At 36.7% G+C, this 19,024-nt stretch overlaps 1 protein-coding gene across 1 annotated transcript in view; it reads left to right on the top strand.

Moving 5' to 3' along the window:
* Positions 1 to 19,024, top strand: part of CNTNAP2 (contactin associated protein 2) — a gene marked incomplete at its 5' end in the record, with an annotated part of 1,513,027 nt that overhangs the window by 754,367 nt on the left and 739,636 nt on the right. Inside the window, one exon of the mRNA XM_081344134.1 lies at positions 6,374 to 6,638. Coding sequence (XP_081200260.1) covers positions 6,374 to 6,638 — 265 coding nt within the window. The remainder of the gene's footprint in view (positions 1 to 6,373; positions 6,639 to 19,024) is intronic.

Here is a 19,024-nt window from a genome sequence, read left to right as displayed (position 1 = left end):
GATGCCATCAACCATGGTATCCTGCTGCGACGGCTCGAGGGGTTGGGAGTGGGAGGCACTGTTTTACGGTGGTTCTCCTCCTACCTCTCGGGCCGCTCACAGTTTGTATTGGCAGGGGGACAGAGATCTAGCCCGAGGCCCCTCACTTGTGGGGTGCCTCTGTGGTCAGTTCTCTCCCCTCCTCCTGTTTAACACTGGGAAGCCACTGGGTGAGATCATCTGTGGCTTTGGGGTGAGGTATCACCAATATGCAGATGATACCCAGTTGTTCATCTCCACCCCAAGCCAACCCTGTGATGCCCTTGACATGATGTCCCGGTGCCTGGAGGTGGTACAGGTATGGATGGGAAGGAACAGGCTCAGGCTTAACCCCTCCAAGACCGAGTGGCTGTGGATACCGGCATCTTGTATTGTCCAACAAGTTCCATCTCTTTTGATGGGGGGAGATATTGCCCCCCTCAGAAAGGGCTTGCAGCTTGGGTGTCCTCCTGGATTCATGGCTTAATTTGGAAGATCATCTAACAGCCATGACCAGGGGGGCCTTCGCACAGGTTCGCCTAGTGCACCAGTTGTGCCCCTTTTTGGACCGAGATGCCCTATGCATGGTTACCCACGTCCTCATCACTTCTCGCCTGGATTACTGCAATGCTCTTTACATGGGGCTGCCCTTGAAGAGCACCCAGAGGCTTCAACTGGTGCAAAATGCGGCCATGCGGGTGCTTATGGGAGTACCTCGGTACTCCCGTGTTACACCAGTCCTGCGTGAGCTGCATTGGCTTCCGGTTACCCTCCGAGTGTGATTCAAGGTGCTGGTAATAACCTTTAAAGCCCTACATGGCTTAGGCCTGGGGTACTTGTGAGACCACCTGCTGCCATTGTCAACCTCCCATTGCCCGGTTCGCTCCCACAGAGTAGGCCTCCTCAGGGTTCCGTTGGCCAGGCAATGCCGGCTGGCGACCCCCAGGGTTAGAGCCTTCTCTGTGGGCATGCCGACCCTCTGGAATGAGTTGCTCCAGAGCTGCGGATGGCCCCTGACCTTCAGTCCTTCTGCCGTGACCTGAAGACGTGGTTATTCCAACAAGCGGGCCTGGACTGACTACGATTTTTAATTAGGCTTTTACTGGGTTAAATATTTTTGTAATTTTGTATTTATTGTTTAATTCTCTTTTAAATTTTTTACTCTATGTTTTTTTTAAATTTTTATTGTTGTGAGCCACCCTGAGTCCTCAAGGAGAAGGGCGGCATATAAATTTAATAAAATGAAATGAAATTCCAAAACAAAAAATACAGCAGTAGTTTAAAAAAAGCAGACTTACCAAAAATTTCAGAGAATGTTCAAAATATATTAAATGGAAAAATATCAATGATGGCGATTACAGAGGCTATAAAAAGGCAAACAAATGATAAGACTCTGAGTCCAGATGGATTACCTGCAGAGTTTTATAAATCATTACAAGATGTATTAAGTCAGGTCTTGAAAGAACTGTGTAATGAAATACTTCTGGAGGCTAAAATACCAAATACATGGACTGAAGCCAACATTATTTTAATACCCAAAGAAGACTCCTATTAATATCACTATTAAATGTAGACTATAAAATTTTTGCCTCAATAATAGCAAAAAGACTAAAGAATTTTTTGATCAAATTTATACATTCAGACCAAAATGGTTCTCTATCTAAAAGACAGATAAAAAATAATTTAAGAATGATTCTTGATGTGTTAGAGCAGGGCTTTTCAACCGGTGGTATGCGTACTACCTGTGGTACATTGGCACCTGGCAGGTGGTATGTGACCATCCTAGAAAAGTGGTAGCAGGGGAGGAGAATGAGCTGAACTGGCAGCAGCATCACACAAGCCTGAGTGAGAGATGGCTGGAGCTGCAGGGCTGCCAGGGCTCAGCGGAAGCGCCAAGATCAGCACTGCTTTCCAGCTGATTAGTGCTTCTTTGGGGCTGTCAGGGCTCAGTGGAAGTGCCAGGATCAGTGCCAGGCTCCAGCTGGAGCTCTGCGCTCATTCTGGTCTTCTACTGAGCCCTGAAGAATCACCAATCAGCTGGAAAGTGACACTGATCCTAGCACTTCTGCTGGGCCCAGAAGAAGCGCTAATCACCTGGAAAGCGGCAATGATCCCTCCGCATATGCTGAGGCCAAAGCAAGCATCATTCAGCTGAAATGTTGCAGCATCTTCAAGGTCTTGTGATTTACGTTCAGATGCTTGGCAACTGATTCATATTTATGATGGTCACAGTGTCCAGGGTCATGTGAAGTGACCAAAACCTGCTGCAACCACCCAGCAGATGGGGGGGGGGAATAAAAACCAAACACTCCCCACCCTACCCCCACTGCCAATCCTCAACAGTGAAAACCTGCTCACAACAGTGAAAACCTCAGACAGGAGGAAAAGCACGGCTGGGCGGGCAGGCAGGTGTCTTGATTGGCTGCGGCTTAGGGGGGGAAAGGGGGAAGATTTACCCCCCCAAATGCTGCCCTCTCACAAAAGCAGGATAAAAACTCCAAAAAATGACAAGGGAAAAAGGTTAAAATGGAAGAATGTCTCCCAATAGTTTGCTTCCTCATTTCCTTCTAGCAGTTTAAATATGTAAAGACTACAAAAGAAAAAAACTTGGCTTTCTTTCATTGTAATTCAGAAGGGAGGAACGGGAGGATTGGGGTGGTGTTGTTTGTTTCAAAGGAAGGGAAAGAAGGGATTTGGGTCTGTGGGGACACAGCAGGCAAATGGTGATGGCATGCGGTTTCTGGTGTTGGGGGGGTAGTCTTTTTAAAAGAGCAAAATGAGGCAAAAAATAAAAATCCCCCACTGTACCTCCAAGAGCTGGATGCCGGAGACCCCCTGTATCTCTCCCAACCCTGCCTGGGCCCCATAGGTGTCCCTCCCCATGAGCAACATCGAGGTGGCCACACCGACCATGACCACGACCAATTGGCCATACCCACCCAATGGGCCATGCCTACCCAGCACCCAACAAAACATAAGTGGGTTTTGGGTTGCAGTTTGGGCACTAAAAGGTTCGCCATCACTTGGTATAGTTGGTACCTTGCTCAATAGTAGCAACTATGAGAGGGATCTTGAAGTCCTAGTGGACAATCACTTAAATTTGAGCCAGCAGTGTGCTGCAGCTGCCAAAAAGCCAGCACAATGCTAGGCTGCATTAACAGAGGGATAGAATCAAGATCACGTGAAGTGATAATACCACTTCACAATGCCTTGGAAGGCCACACTTGGAATACTGCATCCAGTTTTGGTCACCACAATGTAAAAAACATGTTGAGATTCTAGAAAGAGTACAGAGAAGAGCAACAAAGATGATCAGGGAACTGGAGGCTAAAACATAAGGAAAAGTGGAATTGGGTATGTCTAGTTTAATGAAAATAAGGACGAAGGGTGACATGACAGCACTGTCTCAATATCTCAGGGGTTGACACAAAGAAGAGGGAGTCAAGCTATTCTCCAAAGCACCTGAAAGCAGGACAAGAAGCAATGGATGGAAACTAACCAAAGTGTCGGAATCCATTTATATTTCATTTCTAACTATCTCCTCTGAGTTAAAGCCAAATCTCATCTTCCCCTGGATTCTGCCTTTCCCAAGAGGGAGAGGAAACAGGCATGGGGCTTTATGGCTTTCGGTTCCTCCCTTAAATGTAACCCTTATTTATTCTGCCTGCCTGCTATCCATCACAACCAATTGCTTTCTTACTAGGCATTCCCTCTCAACTTATGGGCAACTAGGAAAGGTGGTGGGAAGGGGAGAAATGCAACCCTCCGGGATCTGGTGTGTTTCTCTGAATGAAGTGTGAGAAGGGTGGAAATGATTCTGCTGCAAACAGACTTTTATCTCTCCTTTCCCACTATGGGCTTACCACCTGGAGCTTGGCTGATCCGGAACTGTAGGCTGGGGTTTGCTTGGGGACACTTTAGAAATATCGATCTGTGACGGAATTCCTCAGATCCTGCCTACTATGCCTGCTATCTCATATTTCTTACTAAAAGTTCCTGCTTGGAAAATCTTGTCTCCAAGAGTCCTACTTTCTTAAGATGTGGGCTGAGGTGGGTTCTGACACAAAGAGAGAAGCAACCTAGAATTAAGGAGAAATTTTCTGACAGTTAGAACAATTAATCAGTGGAATAGCCTGCCTCCAGAAGCTGTGAATGCTCCAACACTGGAAGTTTTTAAGAAGAGACTGACAGCCAAGGTCAGTTCCACCACCATCATCATCATCATCATCATCATCATCATCATCATCATCATCATCATCATCATCATCTTATTATTATTATTATTATTATTATTATTATTATTATTATTATTATTATTATTATTATTATTATTATTATTATTATTATTATTATTATTATTATTATTATTATTTGCATAATGATTTTCACATGCTGCATGAGTTCAACAGGACTAAAAGTGTTTTGATGTTGATTTTTATTTGTACATAATATACAATGAATCTCACTACAGTGTCCAAAAATAGTCAGCTAGTATTGATTATTCCATTGTGGCAATGTCCTGGTGGAAACTTTTTATCAAGTTTATTACTGCACCTAGATTTTTGAAAGGAAGTCCAAGTGTGAATGCAGAAAATGAATCTTCCGTGAAATGTTGCATGGTTTCTTACCTGTAAGAAGTTTGTCAGCTAGCTGAATGTAGTTTGGTGCTTTGTAGTTACCAAGAAAATCTTCAATGGCATCTTTGAATGCTTTCCAGGCAATAGCAGGAAAAGAATTGGAGAAGATTATACAGTATCAAGATTTAAAAATTAAAATGCATTTATTTATTTTATTTATGTAATTATTATTCTGTCATTATTGTTGTATATAAATCAAATAAATAAATATAAATAACTCAAGGCAACTCCTCCTCCAATTTTCCACACAACAACACTATGAGATGATTTGAGCTGAGAGAGAATGATTGGCCCAAAATCACCCAGCTGACTTTCACAACTAAGGCAAAACTAAAACTCACAGTCTCCTGGTTTCTAGCTTGGTGCCTTGATCATGAGACTTAACAGGCTCGGTGGTTGAAAAAGTATGTTGCAAATTGAGAGAATTGAAAAAATAAAAGATTATGGCATAAATTGCCATGATAGCTCATTAACAAAAAATCTTGGGTGGCACTTACAAAATTTACACTTCAATAAAATTTCTGTCAACTGAAAAATGTGACACCATTTGGATCTATGTTGATATATTTATTTATTTATTTATTTGATTTGTATACCGCCCTTCTCCCCAAGGACTCAGGGCGGTGAACAGTGACATAAATATCAAAAATGTACAAATACAGAAATTGAAAATAAGTTAAACCCTAATGCCCAAATGCAGAAGATAAGTTACATTAAAACAATAATTAAAACAGAACCCGTCAGACCAGACCAGATTGTTCAAACAGATAGGTTTTTAGGTCACGTCGGAAGGAGCGAAGGTCGGGAGCCATCCGGAGCTCAACCGGTAAACAGTTCCATAGGTCCGGCACGCCCACAGAGAATGCCCTCCCCCTGGGAGCCACCAGACAGCATTCTCCAAACGGCGGCACCCTTAGGAGGCCTTCCCTGTGGGAGCGCACTGGGCGGAGGGAGCTTGACACTGGCAGCAGGTGATTCCTAAGGTACTCCGGACCCATGCCATGTAGGGCTTTGAAAACCATTAGCAGCACCTTGAATTTCACCCGGAGGACAACTGGGAGCCAATGCAGCTCACGGAGTAGAGGTGTAACATGGGAGTATATTATGACATGCTAGGTTCTTGGGAAGAGCTTAATGCCTATGATGGCCAACAACAGTTAAAGAACTGCCAGCTGTGATATCACAGTCATAAATAAGCAGGTTAAAATACTGTAGTATTTCTAAATACAATTGTTGCACATAGCAACACAACAACTGTTGTTGCCAGAAGTCTGATTATAAACTTTGATACACATTCTACACTGTCAGGGCAAGGATGCTCTCTCAGCCTCTGTTTCCACATTTGTATTACAAAATTAAAAATAATTGAACGAGGTTGTTGCAAGTGCTTTTTAAAATTTTAAAATATTTAAGAAAAATATTAAATATTTATTACATCTGTGTTTCCATTTTGATTTCACAGTAGCATACTTGGATATTTCAGAATATTTAGTAATTCCAAGGATTGCCAAAATAGTTTGGGAGAATAATATCTGTCACTATTATTTAATTATTACATATTTTTCCATAAATTAATATATTTTAAATTTCTATATTTCACTGAATCAATACAAATTATTTTATTAGCAAAGCTATGAGGACATTATTTTTGTAAGCACAGTTGAAAGATATTGGATTTTTGTTTATATGTGTGTATTTTTCATTTTGTTTTTACATAGGGGAATTTAAGCTTTTCCTGTGTGGAGCCTCATTCAGTGCCAGTATTTTTCAATGCTACTAGCTTTCTGGAAGTGCCTGGCCATCCAAATCGTGAATTATTCTCAGTCAGCTTTCAATTTCGGACATGGAATCCAAATGGAGTTTTGTTGTTCAGCAATTTTGCTGAAGGATTGGGTAGCATACAGATCGACTTGTCTGAGGGAAAAGTCAGTGTCCATATCAATGTTACTGGAGTGAAGAAGAATAAAATCAAGATATCTTCAGGTAAGCACAGCAACTCTTTTTAAAAAAATTTAGATTACAAAGTATTTCTTCATGTGATTTTGAACTTTCCTACTTTGTAGGAAGTTACTTGGTTACAAAAAAGTTTGTTACAGATTTGATCGGAAAACCTAGAAGCTGTATTTTATCTTTTGTAAGGGAATTTCTTAGATATTGAATTATTTTTACCAAAATATAGTTTAAAGTTTATCTGTCTGGAGTATAGTGTTAAAGGTTTATAATGGAGCTGAATTCAGTCACTTTGGGAGAAATTATATGTTGTGGGGTGAGGAAAGAAATTATTCTTCCAAACACAATGGAGGACTTTATAAGTCATGTTATGATTTTTTTTGAGGTCACTAATAAATATTGTAGTCAACATATAGTAACACTTTTAAAGAGTAACATGAATAATCATAAATCAGGAGAAACACTAAGGAACTTGAATTTTAAATGTTGATAATGATAAAGCAAAGATGGTAGTTTCAAAATGAACCAGTTCTAGATGATGAAGTAACAATTCATTTTATGTTCCTCTGGTTTCAGGCCTACAACTTGACCCTTGCCACCATTAGTAGGGTTCCAGTAGGAAATAGCAAAGCAAGCAGAATCAGAAGCTGTTCACAGGTCCACCAAAGTAGCTATTGTTAACATATTTAAACAAACATTAGCAGACCAACATAATCATCTACTTTGTAAGCTTTTCTCATGGGCCCTTTCACATTCTTATTAAGGTTCAGCATAATTCTAACTGTGCGAACCTTCTAGTCTATCTGAAAACATTTTTTAAGATAGGAATTTATCTGTTCAATACCCACTATGCTGATTCCTATATAAAGTGGAAAAATCAGGTTTCTCCAACTTGATATCTCCCAGAAATATTGAATATCAACTTGATATCTCCCAGAAATATTGAATATCTAAAAATCAATTATGTTCCTTTATGTTTGCCTTTCCTTGTTAAATAGACAGAAAACAATGAGAATGGGGATTGAAGTTATTGAGCAAGGTGATCATGTGGACATCTCACTTGACAACCATCATGACATCTGACTAAAATTGTGAAACCAATTGTAGTCATAATTCACTTCTTTATAAAATCCACATTAACTTCATGACTTCATCCTACCATAAATATCAGTGTCTTCTAAATCTCAGGTTGTATCCTCCTAATTCCAAAATAACAATTATTTCATCTTTCTGTGAAATAATCTTATAAAATTTTATAAAGTTCTCTCTAGGAGTCATATTTTCTAATATCTTGAACAGGAAAGTCCAGTTCAAATTATCAAGTCTTTATCTGCTTCTAAGAAAATCAGTGGGGCAAGTTTTTCAACTTAGAACTAAGGAGAAACTTCCTGATAGTTAGAACAATTAATCAGTGGAACAACCTGCCTCCAGAAGTGGTGAATGCTCCAACACTGGAAGTCTTTAAGAACAGATTGGACAGCCATTTTTCTGAAATGGTATAGCGTTTCCTGCCTGAGCAGGGGGTTGGACTAGATTACCTCCAAGGTCCCTTCTAACTTAATATTATTATTGATCATCGCACAGTCAGCCAGATGTTCAGACTGGATTTGGCATTTTTGTCTACCTATCGAGACAAAGGACCTGGGATAGGCAGATGTGGATGTTTGATGCTATTACAGATATCACAAGAAAATGGAAGCAGTTCCTAGTAAGGCCACCTTTTGCAATTGACTAATGGCAAATTTGTCAATGCCAATAATATTCAAGTGATGCTCCAGTTGCTTTTGGATTGCACCCAAGGCACCTATTACTATTGGTACTACCCTTGCTTGCCTTTGCCACAGTCTTTCCATTTCTATTTGTAGGTCTTTATATTTTGTTATCTTCTCCAGTTCTTTCTTGTCTATTCTGCTGTCTCCAGGCACTGCCACATCCAATATCCAGACTTTTTTGTCTTTCTTATTGACAATTGTTAAGTCCAGGATGTTATGTTGGAGGTGTTGTCTGTTTGAATTCTGAAGTCCCAGAGAAATTTAACTTTATCATTTTCTATGATTTTCTCTATTTTATGATCCCACCAGTTCTTGCTTACAGGGAAATGATATTTCTTCCAGTCTTCCAATGCACCATTGTTGCTACTTTGTCATGCTGCTGCTTGTAGTCAGTCTGTGCGATCTTCTTGCAGCAGTTTACCAGGTGGTCCACTGTTTCTTCAGCTTCTTTGCATAGGCAGCATTTACTGTCTGTTGCTGTCTTCTCAATTTTGACTTTGTACGCATTTGTCCTTAAGGCTTGGTCTTGTGCAGTCAGAATTAGTCCCTCAGTCTCTTTCTTCAACTTTCCTGCTCTTAGCCATTGCCAGGTCTTGTTATTATCTGCTTTCTGAGCTATTTTTTTAATGTACTGGCCATGTAGTGCTTTGTCTTCCCATCCCTCTATTCTGTTCTTCATTTGGTCTTTCTTGTAGGCCAGTTTGGTCTCTCCAGTAGTCAGCAAAGCCTTCCTGATATACTAATTTCAGTGCATCTTCATCATTGTCCTTCAGATATTCTTCCAAAGCCATTTTTTCTTCTTCAACCATCTGATGTACTTGCAGCATTCCACGTCCACCTATTTGCCTTGGTAGATAGAGCTGACAATGTCACTGCGTGGATGAAGGGCATGATTCTTTGTCATTATTTTTCTGGTCTTCCTATCCATTGCTTTTAGTTCTGCTTGAGTCCAGTCCACTATTCCAGCTGTGTATCTAATGATTGGGAATTGCCCAGGTGTTGATTGCCTTCATGGTATTTCCTCCATTGAGTTTGGATTTTAAGATCTTCTTCACTCTCTTTATGTATTCACCTCTAATCTTTTTCTTGACTTCAGTGTGCTTGATGTTGTCAGCTTGAAGGATACCCAAGTATTTGTAACAATCTTCCTCATCCAGACTCTTAATGTTATTTTCATGGGGCATCTTGATTCCTTCAGTTTTCACCATTTTCCTTGTTTGAGAGTAGGTGTGGCACATTTGTCCAAACCAAACTCCTTTGCAATATCTTGGCTATATATATGAACAGTGTTCAGCAGTGATTCTATTTCAGATGATGTTTTTCCATATAGCTTCAGATCATCCATGTAAAGGAGGTGGGATAGTCTGGCAGATGTTTTTGATGTTTGATAGCCATGTCCTGAGTTATTCAGTATTGTTGACAGAGGAAACAGTGCAATAACAAATAGTAGTGGTGATAATGAATCTCCCTGAAATATTCCTCTCTCAAGGAGCTGCTTTTTTGTTTTTATTTTTATTATTTTTATTTTTATTTTATTGTTATTATTATTATTATTATTATTATTATTATTATTATTAATAATAATAATAATAATAATAATAATAATAATAATAATAATAATAATCTCACATTGATCTTCATGAATATTTTTCTTTAGACATTCTAAAATTGTCTGTAGTAACTTTTCCCATATGAAAATAATTTAGAATTTGAAAATGGAATTCATCTTTTAGGATGAAGTACAGCTATTGTTCTGGCAGAGCAATCTGGCCATGGATTTTTGCCTGTCAGTCTCTGTAGCTGTGTCCTTTGGCAGCTTGGCATTTTCTGTTAATGAGTAAAAGTGAACTTTTATCTCACTCTTTCTTGAAAGAACATCACCTTTCTGAAGCATTATGTTTGTTTTCAATGCAGTTTACAGAACTAGGAGCCACAATAGGCCTGTGGGAAAAAGCTAAGCTCATCTAACTTTATTTAGATCTTCAAAAAGATAGCAATTCCATTTTTGTAAGAGTGTTTGTACATTTTACGATTTAATTTTCAAATGTTGCTGAAACGGTACATGGATTCATGGGAAGGAGAGGCAAAGAGCTTGAGTTTTGGATTTTCTGAAGCAGATTTACACAACTGATAGTGTCTTGAGGAAATTTACTCATTAATTTTATGTATTGGCAAAGAAACTAAAATGCCTTATTTTCAAAAAAGCCACAAATTTGAAGTTTAGTTTAATATGAGAGGAGTCTTGGAAAATAGACAATAAATAGACAAAATAAACTAAGTATTTCTCTGAGGTGTTCTGCAATAAGAATGTCTGTCTATAGAAGACAAAAGAAAATAGTGAACTAATGCAAATAGTACTAGGTTTTGTCATACTACTATTGATATCCTTTATTAGCTTGATATTCTCTATTTCATGCAGTAGAAACTGATGGCATTCATAATGCACTCTCATTTACTCAACAACAACTACTAAGGGAGCAATGACTAGCCCTAGGTTGCTCAGTGAATTTTTATTGCTGAGGTGGACTTAAATACTATGTGCCTATAAATACATATTTCAATGACATAGAGGTAAAAAAAAAGTTGGCTACTTGTCCTGTCATATAGAAAACAAACTTCTATGTGTGGGTCATCATGACCTATAGGTCACATATGACTCTTGGTCTCAAATTGTTAAATTCCTGAATCATTAGCTCACATACATACCAAACTCTCATACCCATAGTATTTATCCAATAATTATAGAGTAATAATAGAATAATTTTGTTCCAGTCAGGGATTGCCATTTCATTTCATTATTTCATTTCATTTCATTTCAGTTTGTTTGTTTGTTTGTTTTCTATATTTTTTTAAGATAGTCAAGAATGCCAGCAAGGAGTATGATGTGGATGCTATTGTACATCTTGACACTAATGATCTGTTTCAAAAAGATGTATTCTCTGTGCAGAATGATTTCCAGAGCTTGGGGTAGGAGCCTAGCATAATAGGCTGTAGACTTACTTTTTCAGAGGTTTTACCAGTGTAAAAGGAGCAAAACAGAAAAGGCCAGCATATAGCAGAATTCAATATGCAGCTAAAGGAGTGGTGTAAAGGAGAAGGCTTTGGTTATATTAGTCACAATGTCTCAAGTTGATTCAATGAAAACTTGTACAAAAGGAGGTTTCCGGTCATGTGGCTGAAGGCAGACTTGGGGAAATGGTTCTCCCTCCCCCGGGTCTAAATTCTACCACCTGGTGGGTCCGAAAGGACTGAATGCCCCCCCTGTAGAGGTGGCCCCCAATGGGTGATTGTTTGAGGATTGCAGCTAGGCAGCAGCCGGACCACTGGTCCCAACATATTCCCTGGAACCAGCAGGAGAAAGGTGGACTGTGTCTATGTGATTCACCATTATCAGCTACTCACCGGAGACAAAGAATGTTAACACGAATGCAAACACCTGAGCTGAGTGAGAAAATTCCTTTTACTCTCTCTACAAGCTAAGACCTTTAGTGGATAGCACCTCTCCAGCCTCTGAGAACAGGCCCTTAGCCTAAGGAAGGGGGTGGAATTTTTTCCCCTCACCCGATTTACAAGCAGAATTTAAAGCTGTTGGCAAAGTGAAAATGATACTTTATTACAAGGCTGTTTGTGGTTGAAAATTTGGGAAAGCTTTTTCTCCTACAAAATTAGGCGTTTTCCACGAAAGCCATTACAATTTTTACTCTCCACTTCTTTTTATTTTCTAAGCTTTTTTTTATTCGAAAGTTACTTTTCTTTTTACCCTCCCATAAAAGGGTGGGAATGAATAACTAATGAATAGCTAATGCCATCTAGGGGTGAAACCTGAAAACTTCATCCACCCCCTCTGAATGGAGTTATCTCAGATCGAAATTTGGCTGTCTGCCCAGACATTCTGTTGAAAGTCCTTGGAAACCTTGTTTCAGAAAGAAAAAAAAGGACTCTTTTTGGCTTCTCTGGTCTGCTTGGTTCTCAAGATAGATTCCTGCTTGAATAACTCTTTGTTTGAAGTTATCTGACTTCCCTGGACTATAAAGACATAGAGGCTTGGAATTTTTATTGCCTATTTTTGAGTACAACTTCCTAGATTATAATTTTGACATCCCTACTCACTTCCACTATATTTTGCTTATTTTTATTACTTATTTTTTCTATTTTTTATTCACATTTTTTGTTCTTTTATTTTTATCTTCTTTTTATTTGGGGGGCTTTTCCTTTTTTACTTTATATTTTTGGGGCATCCTTTTCATTTTTCCCCATTGTTTTTTCCCCCGGACATTTTCTATTGTGCCCCTTTTACCCTTTCCCCCCCTCTTTTTTCCTTTGGGGTGTGTGTGTGTGTGTATACATATACATGTACATATACATATACATATACATATACATATACATATACATATACATATACATATACATATACATATACATATACATATACATATACATATACATATACATATATATATACATATACATATACATATACATATACATGTATACTGCTCAAAAAAAAATATAGGGAACACAAGATAAGACATCCTACTATTAAATACAGTATATTGTGTTGTTTAAGTGTTCCCTTTATTTATATGTGTGTGTGTGTGTGTGTGTGTTTTCGTAGATTTTCACGGGTACAGGTATGTAGGTCTTGGCATATTTGGGTCTTTTCCCATGTAAGATTGAGAGTATCTTGGTAACAACTCAGCCAACCAACCCACTTACAGCAACAAAGCCAGCAGCCCACACACCCCCACCAATATTTATAGAGAGACGGGAGCTCCTATCACGCTTTGCTTGCTCAAGCACGAAGCCGAAGACACCAGTCTGAAGATGACGAGTGGGACCTCGTCGAAATGTTGCCAAGACACTCTCAATCTTTATACACACACACACACACACACACACACACACACACACACACACCAAAGGAAAAAAGAGAAAAAAAGGGTAAAGGGGGCAGAATAGAAAATGTATATATATATATATATATATATATATATATATATATATATATATATATATATATATATATATATATATATATATATATATATATATATATATATATATATATATATATATATATATATATATATATATATATATATATATATATATATATATATATATATATATATATATATATATATATATATATATATATATATATATATATATATATATATATATATATATATATATATATATATATATTCCCCTCTTGTTTTTCTCTTACTTTTTTGGGAGCCCTTTCTTTTTTTTGTCCCCTTTATTTTTGAGCGTTTTTATTACTTTTTATGGCCTTCTTCTCCTAATTATTAGGAGCTCTTTGGATTACAGATTTTTTCATCTTACATCTGAAAGAAAAAGATGAGCACATCTAATCTATCTAAACTTGGAAAAAAAGGCTCTTCTGCTCCTGCTTCAACTTCTGCAAGCCCAGACTACCAGAAACCAATAACTGCAATGTTACAGCAGGAGAAGATTGATACACAACAGAAGGATACTCAAACTATTTTACAAGCAATTCACGATATTGATGCTTCAGCAACTAAAAATCATGGAGAGTTGAAAAGTGATTTAGACAGAATAAATAAAATAAATAACAATATAGACTCTCAAATGGAAAATTTTCAAAAGATTATTTTAGAAAATCAGAAAAGAATTCAAAAAATGGAACATAAGTCAACTGAGCTTGACCAGAAAATTGAAGACCTGAAAGATGAAAACCAAAAATTGATGCAAATAAATGGTGAACTGGAAGACTCTCTTGCAATTACAGAAATGCAGCAGGCATCATATTTTTTAAGATTTCAAAACGTACAAGAAGACAAGGAAGAAGATCTTCTAGAATTGATAGCAGAACTGCTGGCAGACATATTAGGATTCAGGAAGCTACAAATGGAAGGGGAAATCGACCAGGTCTATCGTATCAACTCAAGCTATGCCAGAAGAAACAAAGTACCCAGGGAAGTGCATGTCAGATTTTTAAAGAGAGCTATAAGAGATGAGATTTTGAGAAAAGTAAGAGACAAACTGTTGAAATACAAAGAAAAAGAAAAATACATTTTGGTTCTCAAGCAAATCCCCAAAAGGATAAGAGAGGCTCAAAGAGACTACCAATTTCTAACTAAGAAGCTTGTTGAAAAAGGAGTGAACTTTAGATGGTTGACTCCAGAAGGGATTTTAATTTTATGGGATACAAAAAGATATAGATTGGACACACCATTTAAAGCACTGGAGTTCTTTGATAGTCACTGAGCCTCCATGGAGAGAGATGCCCCAGAACCCAAAAAACAAGAGGAAATGTCAGCTGAAGGTAAGGCCAACCAAGGAGCGAGGGAAGAGACCAAAGCCTCCTATTCAGAAGAAGGTGCAAGGCCAAGAGACCAGAGGCAGATAAGATTGACTAGGAGATTAAGACCTAGATATAATTGAAAAGGATGGAGGAGACTGGGATACTATCAATAAATGTTAATGGTTTAAACTCCCCCTCAAAAAGGAGAAATTTTTTTACACATTTACAAAAATTAAACACGGATATAATTAGTCTTCAAGAAATGCATATTAAGAGGCAACATATTAAAATTCTAGAGCAACCAAAAATTGGCAAACTTTTCTTTTCATCGGCATCTCAAAAGAAAAGAGGAATAGCTTTCTATATCAAAGAAAAGATGACTCCCAAACAAATCTACGCTGATGAAAAGGGGAGAATCTTAATGGTGGAAATTATGATAGACCAAAAGCAGATATCAATGATTGGATTATATGCACCAAATGACAAACAAGAACAATTTTATCTTGAACTCCACAAGAAAATATTAGATCTAAACTACCAAAACTTCTGTATAATGGGAGATTTTAACGCAATAGTGGATGGAATTTTGGACTATAAAAGTGCTAAGCAAGGAAGGAAAGGAGGAACTCTGCTACCTAGAGCATTTTCAAAAATGATACAAGAATTCAGCATTTTAGACATATGGCGAGAGAAAAACTCAAGAGAAATTACAATATACATTTTACTCAAATAGACATAAATCATGGTCAAGAATTGACATGATATAGATTTCACTGGACCTGAAATTGATGATTCAAGAGGCAGAAATTGAAACTAATGACTGGGCAGACCACAATCCAATAAAAATGACTTGGAAAGGAATTAAGAAGAAAACTAGATGGTCTCTACAACTAGCGACAAAGGAAATGGATTGTTTTTCAAAATAAACAAGAAGGAAGAAACATCACTCCAAAATGTTTGGGACACTGCTAAAGCATACTTAAGAGACCTGGCTATAACTTATATTGTTAAGAAGAATAAAGAAAATAAACGACTACAATTAACTTTGAGGGAGGAACTTAGAAACCTAGAATCAGATCTACAAATAGATCCAGATAAAGTAACACTCAAGAAACAAATGGAAATAATAATGCATAAACTAAACCTAGCTGAGATGGAATCAATAGCTCAACAGATTATATGGGCCAAACAGAACTTCTTTGAAAAGGCTAATAAACCGGGAAGATGGTTAGCATGTAGACTGAAAAAAGAAAAAGAAAAGAAAATGATAAAGAAACTACAAGATACAAAAGGAGAAATGCAGTTTCAAAATGATGCAATGAAAAAAAAATGTTAAAGAATATTATGAGACACTTTACAAGGCAAAGGAAGTCTCTAAGGAAGAAGTACAGCAGTACTTAAAAAAAGCAAACCTACCAAAAGTCCCCCAGAGTATTTGCAATATATTAAATGAACCAATATCAATGATGGAGATTACAGAAGCTATAAAAAGGCAAAAAAAGGATAAGACTCCAGAGCCAGACGGACTACCTGCAGAATTTTACACTGCGTTGCAAGGTGTCTTAACTCCAACCTTGAAAGATCTCTGCAATGAAATACTCCTGGAAACCAAAATACCAAAGACATGGGCTGAAGCTAATATTACCTTAATACCCAAAGAAGATACAGACTTGACACATATAAAAAATTATAGACCAATATCATTATTAAACGTAAATTATAAAATCTTCACTTCGATAATGGCAGAAAGAACTAAAAATTTTTTGAATGAATTTATATATGCAGACCAAAATGTTTTTTTTTTTTTTTACCAAAAAGACTTAAGAAGAATTTTGGATGTTTTAGAGTACTATGAAGCCCATCCAGGGAAACAGGTGGCGTTGATATTTCTTGATGCACAAAAAGCATTTGATAATCTAAATTGGCAATTTATGTTTCAGCAACTCGTTGAAATGGACTTTTTGGAAAACTTTATGAATGCAATTCATGCAATTTATGATAAACAGACTGCCAGAATAATTGTAAATGGAGACTATACAGGAAATTTCAGTATCAAAAAGGACACAAGACAGGGATGTCCCCTATCTCCACTATTATTCATATTAACCTTGGAAGTACTGAATAGAAATATTAGACAAGACTGTGAGATTAAAGGATTAGAGATTAAGGGTGAAAAATACAAATTGTAAGCATTTGCGGATGACTTGGTTTTTGGAAAGAAGCACAAAATTTTTGGACACAATAGAACAATATGGAGATGTCACAGGTCTGATAATAAATAGAAAAAGACTACAGTTTTGACAAAGAACTTAACAGAAAAATAGAAAATGCAATTTATGAAAAAAAACAAATCTTCAAATAGTTAAAAAAGTTAACTATTTGGGAATTTATCTAACAGCAAGGTGTATAACAGTAAAAGAGGATAACTATATAAAGTTATTAAAACAAATAAAATTGGATTTAGAAAAGTGGAAAAATATCCAACTGTCAGTGCTGGGGAGAATAGCTACAATTAAAATGAATATTTTACCGAAATTACTTTTTCTATTTCAAACCATCCTGGTAAAATTAGAAAAAGCCTTCTTTGATGAACTAAATACTACAATATTGAAATTTATTTGGTAAGGGGAAAAAAACACAAATCAAAGTGAAAATGCTACAGGACATAAGAGAAAGGGGAGGATTTGGACTCCCAGATTGGAAGTTATATTATCAAGCAGCTATCTTAACGTGGATCAAACAATGGATAACACTTAGAAATAAAAGACTATTATACCTGGAGGGGCATGACTTACAGATTGGCTGGCATGCCTTCTTATTGTATGAGAAGAACAAAGCACATAGATACTTCCAGAACCATGCTATAACAAATGCCCTTCTTTTAGAATGGGAAAAAAATAAAAGAAAAAATATATTAAAATACCTGAATGGCTTTCAACAATGGAAGACTTTGCTTACCCAAATTTGATTAACTATGAGAAACTTGTAACATATAAAGACTTATTGGACAATGAAGGAAAATTGAAATCTAGACAATATCTATAGCAACAAGGTATTAACCATGGCCATACCTACAAATTCAAACAAGATATGAAAAAGACATGAAAATAACGGCATTTTACAGGGAACAAACAGAACTAGATCTTATATTGTTAAAAACAGATGAAAAGCTGATCAAAAAACTCTATAGACTTTTACTTAATTTAAAGATGGAGGAAGAACAAGTCAAAGAAACAATGATAACTTGGGCAAAAATATTGGACATTCTATACAGCTTGAAGAATGGGAAAAGTTATGGGACAGAAATATTAGACTAACTAAAGCTGTATCATATAAAGAAAATTTGTATAAAATGTTCTATAGATGTCACATGACATCAGTGAGATTAGCAAAAATGTTTAAAAACACCTCAAATGTTTGTTGGAAATGTAGTCAAAGACATGGTACTTCCTACCATATCTGGTGCACATGTCCTAAAGCTAAAAGATTTTGGTTTAAGGTACATTTATGGTTGGAGAAGATGATTAAAAAAACAAATAGAATTTAAACAAGAATTGTTCTTGCTAGGAATTATAGGTCCTAACTATGACAAGGAGAGCAGTTATTTAATATTACATGTATTAACAGCAGTGAGAATTATCTATTCCCAATACTGGAAAAATGAAAATTTACCGACTGAAGAAGTATTAATAAAGAAAATACTAGATTGTGCAGAAATCAATAGATTAACTTTAGAGATTAATAAGAAAGAGGATTCAGTTTACTATAGAACTTGGACTAAATTTTATCAATGGCTAGATAACTGAATTAGAGAGAAAGGAAGGTGATAGGTATTTTTGAACGTATTCTAGTAAAAAAAATACTATAGATTGAAAATTTAATATTTTTATTATAATTTACTAATTTATTATTGCTATCAATCATTAACTCTGGCATTCATAGTGCAGTCTCATTTACTCAACAACAACTAGTAAGGGAGCAATGACTAGCCCTAGGTTGCTCAGTGAATTTTTATTGCTGAGGTGGACTTAAATACTATGTGCCTATAAATACATATTTCAATGACATAGAGGTAAAAAAGTTGGCTACTTGTCCTGTCATATAGAAAACAAACTTCTATGTGTGGGTTATCATGACCTATAGGTCACATATGACTCTTGGTCTCAAATTGTTAAATTCCTGAATCATTAGCTCACATATATACCAAACTCTCATACCCATAGTATCTATCCAATAATAATAGAGTAATAATAATTTTGTTCCAGTCAGGGATTGCCATTTCATTTCATTATTTCATTTCATTTCATTTCAGTTTGTTTGTTTGTTTTCTATACTTTTTTAAGATAGTCAAG

Source organism: Vipera berus (assembly GCF_964194415.1).
Source record: "Vipera berus genome assembly, chromosome: Z".
NCBI classification, from domain to species: Eukaryota; Metazoa; Chordata; class Lepidosauria; order Squamata; family Viperidae; genus Vipera; species Vipera berus.
The sequence above is the reverse complement of the archived record's forward strand: the minus strand, read 5'-3'. Positions and strand labels throughout refer to the sequence as shown.